The sequence below is a fragment of the Nannospalax galili genome, unplaced genomic scaffold, assembly GCF_000622305.1.
Source record: "Nannospalax galili isolate Female #2095 unplaced genomic scaffold, S.galili_v1.0 scaffold213, whole genome shotgun sequence".
NCBI lineage: Eukaryota > Metazoa > Chordata > Mammalia > Rodentia > Spalacidae > Nannospalax > Nannospalax galili.
In genome coordinates, this window is record NW_008335195.1 from 3,082,034 (window position 1) to 3,093,249 (window position 11,216).

At 42.1% G+C, this 11,216-nt stretch overlaps 1 protein-coding gene across 1 annotated transcript in view; it reads right to left on the reverse strand.

Annotated features, from left to right (window-relative positions):
* Positions 1 to 5,895: 5,895 nt before the first annotated feature.
* Myo5c (myosin VC) overlaps positions 5,896 to 11,216 on the reverse strand; it is a 101,169-nt gene continuing 95,848 nt past the window's right edge. The window contains exons 40-42 of the mRNA XM_008829785.3: positions 8,956 to 9,130; positions 8,386 to 8,466; positions 5,896 to 6,539 (exon numbers count right to left, since the gene is read on the reverse strand). Coding sequence (XP_008828007.1) covers positions 6,387 to 6,539; positions 8,386 to 8,466; positions 8,956 to 9,130 — 409 coding nt within the window. The 3' untranslated portion in view covers positions 5,896 to 6,386. The remainder of the gene's footprint in view (positions 6,540 to 8,385; positions 8,467 to 8,955; positions 9,131 to 11,216) is intronic.

Here is an 11,216-nt window from a genome sequence, read left to right on the forward strand (position 1 = left end):
TGTAAAGTAAAAAAAAAATATTAGAGCAATTAAGAGAAAGAATAAGAACAAATCATTCTGGAAGAATGCAAAGGAAAATAGCTTTAGATACTTAAGTGACAATAGAATTTATTCTCATAATTGTTTTAATAGCTTTTGTATAATCCTCATCGCTATTATGAGATACAAAATGTATTTATCAAATCTGTAATCATTATGCCAAAAAATCTGAATTACTGTAATATTTTGCATATTGTTAAAACTGTAACTTTAATTGTAAAAAAAATTTAAAATAAAAAAAATAACAGTATCATATCCAGAAAAAAAAATTTTTTATTGAATTTTTATGTATTTCATACAGAAAATCATTTTTATGCACACACCCTCACCCCGGGGTTCATACATTCTGTCATTTGTGTTAGGTATATCATGTAAAGTTAGTGTTCCAAGATGTCCCTCAGTGCAAGTTTGTCCACTGGGATCTAGTCAGTCTCTCTAGAGTCCTTCCATTTAAGAAGATCAGATCTTCCTCCCTCAGCAGTAATCAACTGCCAATAATTTTTCAACTAAGATTGGGGCCTGCTGTTCATTTCCACAGTTCTATACTGGGTTTTTGTCTGCTTATGTTTACATGGGTCTTGTGCATGCTGTCACCATTGCTGTAGGTTTGTATGAGAAGAGTCCCAGGAGCCTGTAGGACCATTTCTGTATGGTCATGCACCTCCTCCCTGGCTCTTACAATCTTTCCACCCCCTCTTCCGCAATGGTCCCTGAGCCCTGGCTGGGTGCATTTTAATATAGGAGTCCTGTTCAAGGACCCACACACTGCAGACTCTTATTCTCTGCATTTTGGCCATTTGTGACCTTTTGTGTTCCTGGCCCTCTGTTGCAAAAATTTCAAATCATGAGAAGTGTTTCTAATATTCGTTCTGCAGAATTGGAAACAGAAGGACATGAAAGTTACTGAGTCTGTGTCCGACAACAGCAACTGCCTGACCTGCTTACATTTTCTCTTCTAAAATTTTAAAATATCTTACTATTTTTATTTTATGTGTATGAGTGCATTGCCTGAATGTCAGTAAATGTACCCATGTTGTGCAATGCCTGCGGAAGTCAGAAGAGAGCATCAGATTCCCTGGAACTGGAGTTATGGATGGTTGTTAGCTGCCATGTTTGTGCTGGGGTTAGAACCCAGGTCTTCTGCAAGAGCAGCTAATGTTCTTAACCACTGAGCTATCTCTCTAATCACCTCTTCTAAAAAATTTATAAGCATAACTAGTATTAAAAATCGGGGGTGGGGCTGGAGAGATGGCTCAGCAGTTAAGAACACTGGTTGTTCTTGCAGAAGACCCAGGTTTGAATCCCAGCACCCACATGGCAGCTAACAACTGTCCATAACTCCAGTTCCAGGGGATCCGATAGCCTCTTCTGTCCTCCGCGGGCATTGCATGACATGGGTGCACTTACCTACATGCAGGCAATACATGCATACACATAACATAAAAATAATAAAATATTTTTTAAAAACCAGGGGTGTAGAGGGGTTGGCCAGATGTCTTAGCAGATGAAGGTGCTTACTGCTAAGCCTGATGACCTGAATTTGATCCCCAGAGTCCACATGGTGGAAGGACAGAGCCTACAAGCTTCTCTCTGTCCTCCACATGCATGATGTGACAGTCACATGCCCACATGAATACACACATACAAAATAAGTAATATAGATAAGTAAATAAATGTAAAAAATAATTGGGGAGTGAGTAGAAAGATGGTTCCATTATTAAGAGCACTTGCTATGCTTCCAGAGGATCTGAGTTCAATTCCAAGCACCCATGTCCAATGGTTTATAACCCCCTGTAACTCCAGCTCAGGGATCTGATGTCCTCTTTTGATCCTGTGTGCACTCACATTCACATGCACATATCCATAAAAATTAAGATCTTTTAAAAATTGGGGGTGTGGTGAGGCTGGGGATGTAGTTCAGTTGGTAGAGTACTTGCCTAGCATGCACAAGGCTCTGGGTTTGGTCCACAGCATTGAAAAGAAAAGTGCAAGAAAAATAAAATGTCCCTTGAAAAAAATTGTATTCTTGTAAAGGACCTGGATCACATAGGGGCTCACAACTGTCCAAACTCCAGTTCCAGGGGCTTTGATACACTCCTTTTGGTACTTGGTGCACATAGAAACACTCAGGCATGTGCACGTGCACACACACACACACACATACACACACACACGATAAAGAGAGAGAGAGAGAGAGAGAGAGAGATAGATATATATTTTTAAAAAACCAAGAAAGATATACAAATGTTTGAAGCAGCCTTACCATCAGCTAAACAAGAGATACAATGCAAATGCCTACTGAGAGAAGGATGGATAAACCCACTGTGGGGTATCCATGTAGCAGGGTTGTTACTTAGCAGCATAAAAACAATATTCTGACATGTGCTACACAGCACAGTGAACCTGGAAAACATCCCACCGTGAAAGGAGTCAGATGAAAAGGTCATGCAGTCCCACTTATATGGAAGCCAGAGACAGAAAGACCTTCAGAGGGCACCCTGAGGAGGGCAAAGGAGGAACCAGCAGTGACAGCTCAAGGCCTGAGTGATTGGGGGACATGGGGTGCTCTGAGTTAAATAACAGTGAAGACTGCACATGCTTTTATATGTGCTAAAATTCACCAACACATGTTAAATTATGAGTTTTATGTCATGGGTATTATAGCGCAATATAAATTATTTTTAACATGTGCAAAAATTTGCATAGACATTCCTCAAATGAGGCTAGTCATACGGTCCAATAGCATGTAAAAAAGTGTTACATCCTTATTTGTCAAATGATGCAAATTCAAACCATGAAATGATTGTACTAGCTGCACATCAGAATACCTAAAATTTATTTACTTTCTGTGTGTGTGTGCATGCGCACGCACGTGCATGCCCATGCAGGTCAAAGGACAACTCGTAGGTGTCAGTTCTCTCCTTCCACTTTGTCCTTGGGATCCAACCCAGGCCATCAGTTTTGGCAACAAGAGCCTTTACTCACTGAGCCATCTTGCTGGCCAGAATACTTAAAAAAAAAAAAAAAAAACCCTGATATACAAAGTGTGAACATGCAGGATGCTAGAACTTTTGTTTTTTTGCAGGAAGGAGGATAAAATTGTCTAACTGCTTTGGAGAACTGGCTGGGAGAACCTTATATACATATAGAATTGCTGGGTCAGAGATCACACAGGCACACATACACGCACACAAAATGTGGCCCAATAGCTCTACTCCTGGTTATGTATTTGACAGAAATGAACACTTATTTCCTAAATAAAATAAGAATATCATAACAGCTTAATTCATAAACAGCCTCAAGCTGGAAAAATCCCAATATTCACCTACAGTAGACTGGCTTTAAACAACAAAAGGGAATAAACTGCTCATCAAACAGCCATGTGGATGGATCTCAAAGGCTTGCTGTGACTCCTTCGGCCCATTCATTCCATTAGCTGCACTCTAAGGCTTTGATTGTTAGGTGTCAGCTGGATCAATTTTGAAAACCAATTAGATGAGTTAAAGGTGCTTAATTTGCTTACTGATGCCAACACTAATCTCTTTTTAAAAACATCTCTTTATGATCTCAAAATAAATTCATACAGATTAAGAAAAATTGAATGTACAGATTAACCAGAACAAACTCCCCTCCCTGGACTCCCATGTCAGAGAAAGCCTTTGTGAACTTTGGTCATACGAATTCACATAGTGATGCATAATTGAGAAAAGCCAGGTTCTCTAAGGTTCACACGGTTAACATGAGCACATACCTTCCAGAGTGAATGCTTGAGATGGCTGGGCAGAAAGGCTGGCAGTTATGGCTGCAGTGTGAAGGCTGGAGAGCCACTGACCATCTAATCCCCTTGTCTGGGCACGGCAGCTTAGGACTTGCTCCTCTAATGAACTTACGTCCACAAGTCTCTTATCCACAAACAAGTCCTGTTCTTTCCCCAAACTGATTCCTCACCCTACACTCAAACCCCTGCCATGTCCTCAGGACTTGCTGCTTCAATGCTCTCTCATCTCCTCAGTATGCAGATAAAATGCAGGATAAGATGGGGTCCAGCTCTCCAGGAGCTCACAGGCCAGTGGAAGACATGGTCACAGTTACTAGAATGCATAGCTCAGGTGAGTGCTAGGAAACAGGGGCGAGGCCTGAGAACCAGAAAGAAGAGTGATGGCTCCTTATGGTGTCGGGGAGGTCTGGGGAGAGCACTAAGGTCATTGGTAAGGACCAGCAACCCAGCCAGCCCCACCCCAAGAAGCCACTCATCTGATAGCCTGGGAGCCCCAGACACAGCTGGAGCCAGCACTCGTGGCACACGTACTTCCAATCTAAATATTTATACACTTCGGGTGACACACTGTTGAATCTCCAGATTCTAGCATTACTCTGTGTGACCCTCAAGGGACACAGAACTGTGCAGTGAACAGACATATAATCTTGAAGTGGAAGAAGTTGGGCACAATTTGTTTAATAATTTACTTTATTGAAATATTATAAAGTTCTATTTTCATCATTTATACACAGTGTATTGAAAATAAATCATTATAATTTGAAAAGGCATCACTGCGTAGCAGTGAGTTGGCACTGCTTCACAATCATGCACTCTCCCCTGAGTCACGAGAGCTGCCTGTGACTGCCGGAGCAGAGGGTGGTAGGGTCATTGGGCAGCAAAGAAGTGAAGGCTCACAGGTCTAGGGACAGGTGTGCTTTCTGAAGGGAAAGAAGATGGTTTGGGGGATAAGGAATAGCCTGTTCCCATAAAACTGGGGAAAATTAGATTTCTCAAAAGGAAGAGCTGACATAAATCTTCAGTTACTTTTATGAAAAAAATTAAAAAATATAATAGAATGCTTATTAGATAGAAACACGTAGGGTGTGGGGCTCAGGGGATCAAACCCAGGGCCAAGTGCTCTACTACTGAGCCACTCAGTTCCAACTTAGTTTTTCAAAATTTATTTTTATTTTTTAAAATAAATTTTATTTGATGTGTATAAATGTTTTGCCTACATGTATGTAAGTGCACTATGTATAAGCAATGCCTGCAGAGGCCAGAAGAGGGCATCAGATCCCCTGGAATTAGAGTTATGTACTGTTGTTAGCCGCCATGTGGGTGTTGGGAACTGACCTGGGTCCTCTGTAAGAGCACTCAGTGCTCTTAACCACTGAGTCATCTCTCCAGTTTCTACTTATTTTTTATGTGTATGAATGTTTGCCTAGATTTATGTGTACCATGTGCATGCAGTGCCCATGGAGGCCAGAAGAGGCCATCAGATCCTCTGGAACTGGAGTTACAGGGAGTTGTGAACCAACATGTGGGTGCTGGGAATCAAATCCAGGTCCTCTGCAAGAGCATTCAGTGCTCTTAATCACTGAGCCATCTCTCTAGTCTTGTTAGTTTTTAAAGATTTTGGCAACTGTATTGGCAGATATAATTTTTTAAATGTTTTGGAAAAGATGATAAATGACATGTCATTAAGCTTTGATAGTAAATTTGTTTTAAATAGATATACACATAAAATACCTTTTTTTTTTTTTTTTGAGACAGGGTTTCTGTATAGCCAAGGCAGCCTGTAACTGGCCTAGCACTTATGAGCCTCCTGCCTCAGCTTCTGAGTGTTGGATTTGCAGGTGTGCACCACCATGCCTGGTTCATAAAATACTTCTTACAGTTAATTTCAAATGAATTTTTTTTCTTTTTTTCAAGGCAGGGTCTTACTATGTAGCCCAGGCTGACCTTGAACTTGAGGCAATCCTCCTGTCTCAGCTGGGATTGTATGCATGGTTTAACCATACTCAACTCTGAGATTAGATATCTTCTTAAAAATTAGAGGAGTCTGAAATATAATACTAAAAAGAGACACTGATCCCTTCCTGCCAGTAGCCACGGGGCAAGAGGACTTAGTGGCCAAACAGGATTCTTTCCTAGAAGACGCAGCTATGAAACCTACCTGTGGCTTCATAAGAGTCTCTGAGCTTCACAGGAAACTTAGAAACCTGGGGAGCCACTGTACCCCAGATTTCACTCCTGTGTATATGTGTGTGTGTTTGTGTGATCTGTGTCACAAGGCAGAATAGACCAAAGGCACTTGGAAGAAAAAGTGAGCCTTCCAGGAGTTGTGACAAAGGCCACTGAGGTTCCACAGCAAGAGTCTTCCCAAGCCCAGCCAGTGTGCGCTCATTCTCACTGGCTGCACAGCATCGCTGAAGTAAGATGAGGTGAGGCCCACTGTGGGGAAGGGAGGAGCTGGATTTTCTTCCTTAAACTACAATCCAGCACATTCCCAGTTCTGGTGAATAAAGATGTCTTTCCATTTGACCTTCACTCGGGTTTCAGGGAACTGGTATTGACCTTTCTCCCACTACAGTCTACGGAGAAAGCCCAGCTTGAAGCTGCTGGGGATCTGGATCATCTCCAGCGCATGGGGTGAGGTGGTGAAGGGAAAGGTAACTTGAAAGATATACTTGGTGTCTAGCATCAGTTGTGAAGAGTCACCCCGGTTGTTGAGGAGAGCCTGAGTCAGAACCAGAGGGAAAGAGTCAGTGAAGTCAAGCTCTGTTTTATAGCTACTCAGAAGTCAAAAGCCAGAAACCAGCAGCTCTGGCTCCCACCAAGACCTTTAGAAGCCACTCCCAGGGTGGTTTAGCACATAACTCCAGAGCAAAGCTGCCCCCTGTGTTACTCCTGGGAATACTCACCTGCTGTTTTGCTCCAAAAGTCCATTTTCCACCAAAGCCAATTTCTCACAGGATGTACTGACTGTAAATCTGTTTTTACTCATTTTTAAAAATTACATTTATTTATGTATGTATATATATATGTATATGTGTGTGTGCATCCATGTATGCATATGTGAAGGTCAGAGGACAACTTACAGGAATGGGGTTCTCTCCTACCATGTAGGTTCTGGGAATCAAAATCAACATTGTTAAACTTGGTAGTAAGCACCTTTACCGGCTGAGGTATCCTGCTGGCTCGTTTTATTCTTTTGTCTATCTCAAGGCTCTACTCCAAGCCCAGATATGAGTGGATCTCAACTTTTACATTTTATTGAACCCATTTTCTTCTTCATTCACTGGTTTACTTTATACTTTTTTTATTTTTTATTTTTAGACAGTGCCTCTCTGTAGCCCCCGTTGGTCTGGTACTCAGTATGTAGACCAGGTTGTAAGACCTCGACCTCATAGAGATCCACCTGCCTCTGCCTCCCAAGTGCTGGGATTAAAGACATGCACCACCACATAGGCTACTTTGTACTCTTAACAATTCTTATTTGAGTGTGTGTGTGTGTGTGTGTGTGTGTGTGTGTGTGTGTGTATGCATGCAGTTGTCTATGGAAGTCAAAAGACAGTGCCAGATCCTCTAGAGCTGAAATTACAGACAGATGTTAGCCACCCGATATGGGTGCTGGGAACTGAACTTGAGTCCTCTGGAAGAGTAGTAAAGTTCTTAACTACTGAGCCATCTCTCCAGCCCCCCTACTTTATATGCTCTTAAAAATTATGATAACTCCAAAGAGCTTTTGTATATGTGGGTATAACTAGTGGTAGTTACCAAATTAGTAATTAAAATATTTAAATATTGATAAATTCACTGAAATAAACATATTCTGTTTTATTGAAAAACAGATACTTTTCCAGAACAAAAAAAATATATAGTGAGAAACACTATATTTCCATTTCTATAAACCTTACTGTTTGACTTGATAGAAGACTTGTGTGTGATTCAGCAGCTTCTATATTCAATCTGCTGGGATAAGTTACTTTGGTTGAAATATAAGGGAAATCCTGCCTTACACAGGTACATCTCTGCAAAAAAGCAAGGGCTTTGCAGAGACCCCTGAAAGGGTCTCAGGGACTCCTTTGATCCCCCTGGGAGAGAAACTTTGGGGATCATAGAAAAATGGTCCATTAGGCTCTGCCTATCTATACTACATCCCAAAACAATCTGAAGGGGGCTAGTGAGATGGGTCAGTGGATAAAAAGGCACTTTCTGCCAAGCCCACTGACCTGAGTTCAATCCCCAGGTCCCACATGGTAGAAGGAGAGAACAAACTCCTACAAGTTGTCCTCTGACCTCCACTTGCATGCCATGGCACACACATACACACACACTAAATACATACAAATATAATTTTAAAAAGGAGCAGTAAAGGCTCATGGCTCCCGAGCTCTGTTTGGGAGCTTCCATCCCATCCCACCAGGACTGAAATGGATTCTGAAAACTGGGAAAACTCCTTCTGCCTCTGAGCTTCCTTCTCACCTGCATGCTTTAATCTTGGATTGCATCATATTACATATCAGTATCTTATACTGTGCTATCAGAGGCCAGATTAAAAGGTGCAACTGAAAAGGTCTCACCTGTACTTTGCGCACAAAGGATGGAGTGACTCTTTTCTCAAAGTCATCTATAGGTGTGTATGAATTAAGGATCTTTATAATCTGTGAACATTACACAACATGGGATTAGGAAAGGAAAAGAAGAACTCTGACCATGAACAGCTCTGGAAGTTTTAAAACCTTCAGGAAACACAGGTGGTTCTTTTATACTATAATTTGTTTTTAGAACCATGTGTTGTCTCTCCCCAAGGGTATAGAGAGCAGCAGAGACAAACCACATAGTGACAGCATAGACACACCACCACACAGAAGGCAGCGAGCAGACCCTCCCTTCAGCCTCCTGGCCCCTACTTGCTCACCCCTCATTCATGCACATCTGTGAGTTTAGTGGGTAGGAAAATAGTGTCTACATGCTTATGCCTTAAGGCCTGGAGTCAGTATCTACCAATAGTTATAATAGGTAAGAGTGGGTATGGAGAGAAGTCACAGAAAGTCAGGAGCACCATACAGCCAGCTAAGCCAAGAAAGGCCCTGGCATCAACAAGGATCTGTCCTTGAAGGTACAGAGAGAATTGAGGCCAGTCTGCTCACCTGCACGGCAGACAGGGAGGTGCAGCATTCGGAGATTTCCTTGGCATCACTGTCTGTGATCTTCTTGACCTGGAGCAGCCAGGCTGCTTGAGAGAGGGGCTCCAGAGTTTCCTTGGCTAAGCTGTTCTGCAAGTTCTTATCTTTAAGCCATTCTTCTAAGTAGCTGATGTTACACCTGGACAGACAGGAACAGAGGACACTTCAGAGAAGAGTGTCAAATCCTCCAGCATGTCCCAGAGTGCAGTAGAGTTCACCAAGAGCTTTAGGAGCAAGCTGGCAGTCTTTCACTTATAACAGGAGGGGTTGGATCATTACCACCATTATCCACCATCAATAATCCATAGGGCATCTATGACATAAACAGGGAGTGTCAAGAGCCCTAGGCGGTATAAAGTGGTTACACTTCACTTGATGTGATAATGTTGATTCTAAATAGATTATGAAAAGATAAGTATGTACACTTTAATGCCCAGAGAAACTATGAAAAAGTAGTACCATAAATAAATTAGAAAGGTATACTAGAAAACACTCAAGTAGTGCCAGACAGGAGAAATCTTCCTTTGAATTGTTGGCAGGGTAGCCCAAGAGACTCCCAAAATTACACAGGCTATTGCCACAGTCTTGTTTGCCTCTCAGAATTTGATGGTAAGACCCTATTGCTGAAGACAGGACATACTTTGGACATAGGATTTGGAGCAATGGAGCTGGAACTGACATGGAAGCCACCTCCCCTGAAGGCTAGTTCTCATAGCTTTGGAGAGCACCATGAAAGCTGGTAAGGGAGAACATCAATCAATGGTCCAACTCTAGCTACAAGGCCTAAAACCACATCAAAATGACCAGCACAGCAAACTACACTGGTACAGTAATGGCACTTTTATCTTGGGGGTAATCAACAGCTACCTAATTGGACTTAAAGCCCACTCAATGGGAGGGAACTCATGTCTGGTGCTATAAACCTAGCCAAATATACATAGCTGGAGAGATTATAGATCTTAGAGAAAACCCCAAGGCTCTCATATCCCTAGACAAATGTAATTTCTTACTATGTGCAAAATATGGATCCTTAAACTTACAAACAAGTATCCCAGTCACCACCCATGAAAGTAGTTTCTTTTGCAAAGATAGAGATTATTACAGAGTTACACCACTTGTCACACACAGAGATTCTCTGTGAATTCTCTGAGATTCTAAGTGTTACATCTAGGATGCAACCTCTACACCTAAGACTCACAGAACATAGAACAAGGGATGAAGAGAACATTAATGCATCTTTCAATTCTCATCAATGAAGCTCCTTCATGCAACAGAGGGCCTAGAACACAAAAGGCCACAAATGGCCAAAAAGCAGAGAATAAGAGTCAGCAAAGTATGGGTCCTTGGACAGGACTCCTATATTGAGGTCCACCCACCCAAGGCTCAGGGACCACCACAGAAGATGGGGCAGAAAGATTGTAACAGCCAGGAAGGAGGTGCAGTACCATATGGAAATAGTCCTACAGGCACCTGGGACCCTTCTCATACAAACCGACAGCAATGGTGTCAGCATGCACAAGACCCATGCAAACTTAGGCAGACCAAAACCCAGCACAGAATTGTAGAGATGGACAACATATCCCAATTTTAGTGGAAGAATTATTGGTAGCTGATTACTGCTGGGTGAGGAAGAGCTGATCTTCTTGAAGGGAGAGACTCTAGATAGGCTGCCTAAAGTACCCTGGTGGATGAACTTGCACTGAGGGACATCTTGGGACACTAACTTTATATAATAGGCCTTAATACAAATGACAGGGGCTATGGGAGGGTGCCAAAGGGGAAGCGGGAAAGGGATATAAAGATGATTTTCTGTATTAAATATACAAAAATTCAATTAAAAAAATTTAAAAGGATGTTCAAGTAACACCAAAAAAGGCACAAAAAAGAAACCAGAGAGGAAAAAACCTAAGAGGAGCAAATAGAAACAATATGGTAGGGGCTGGAGAGACGGCTCAGTGGTGAAGAGCTCATACTGCTCTTGCAAAGGACCTGAGTTCAGGTCTCAGCACCCATGTCAGGCAGCTCACAACTGCCTATAACTCTAGCTCCAGGGTGATCCTTTGCCTCTGGCCTTCACAGGTACCTGGATTCATATACACACATATCCCTCAACACACACATAATTAAAACATGATAAAAATAAATCTTAAAAAAATAAAATAATAAACCAGGCATGGTGGTGCACGCCTCTAGTCCCAGCACTTGGGAGGCAGAGGCAGGCAGAT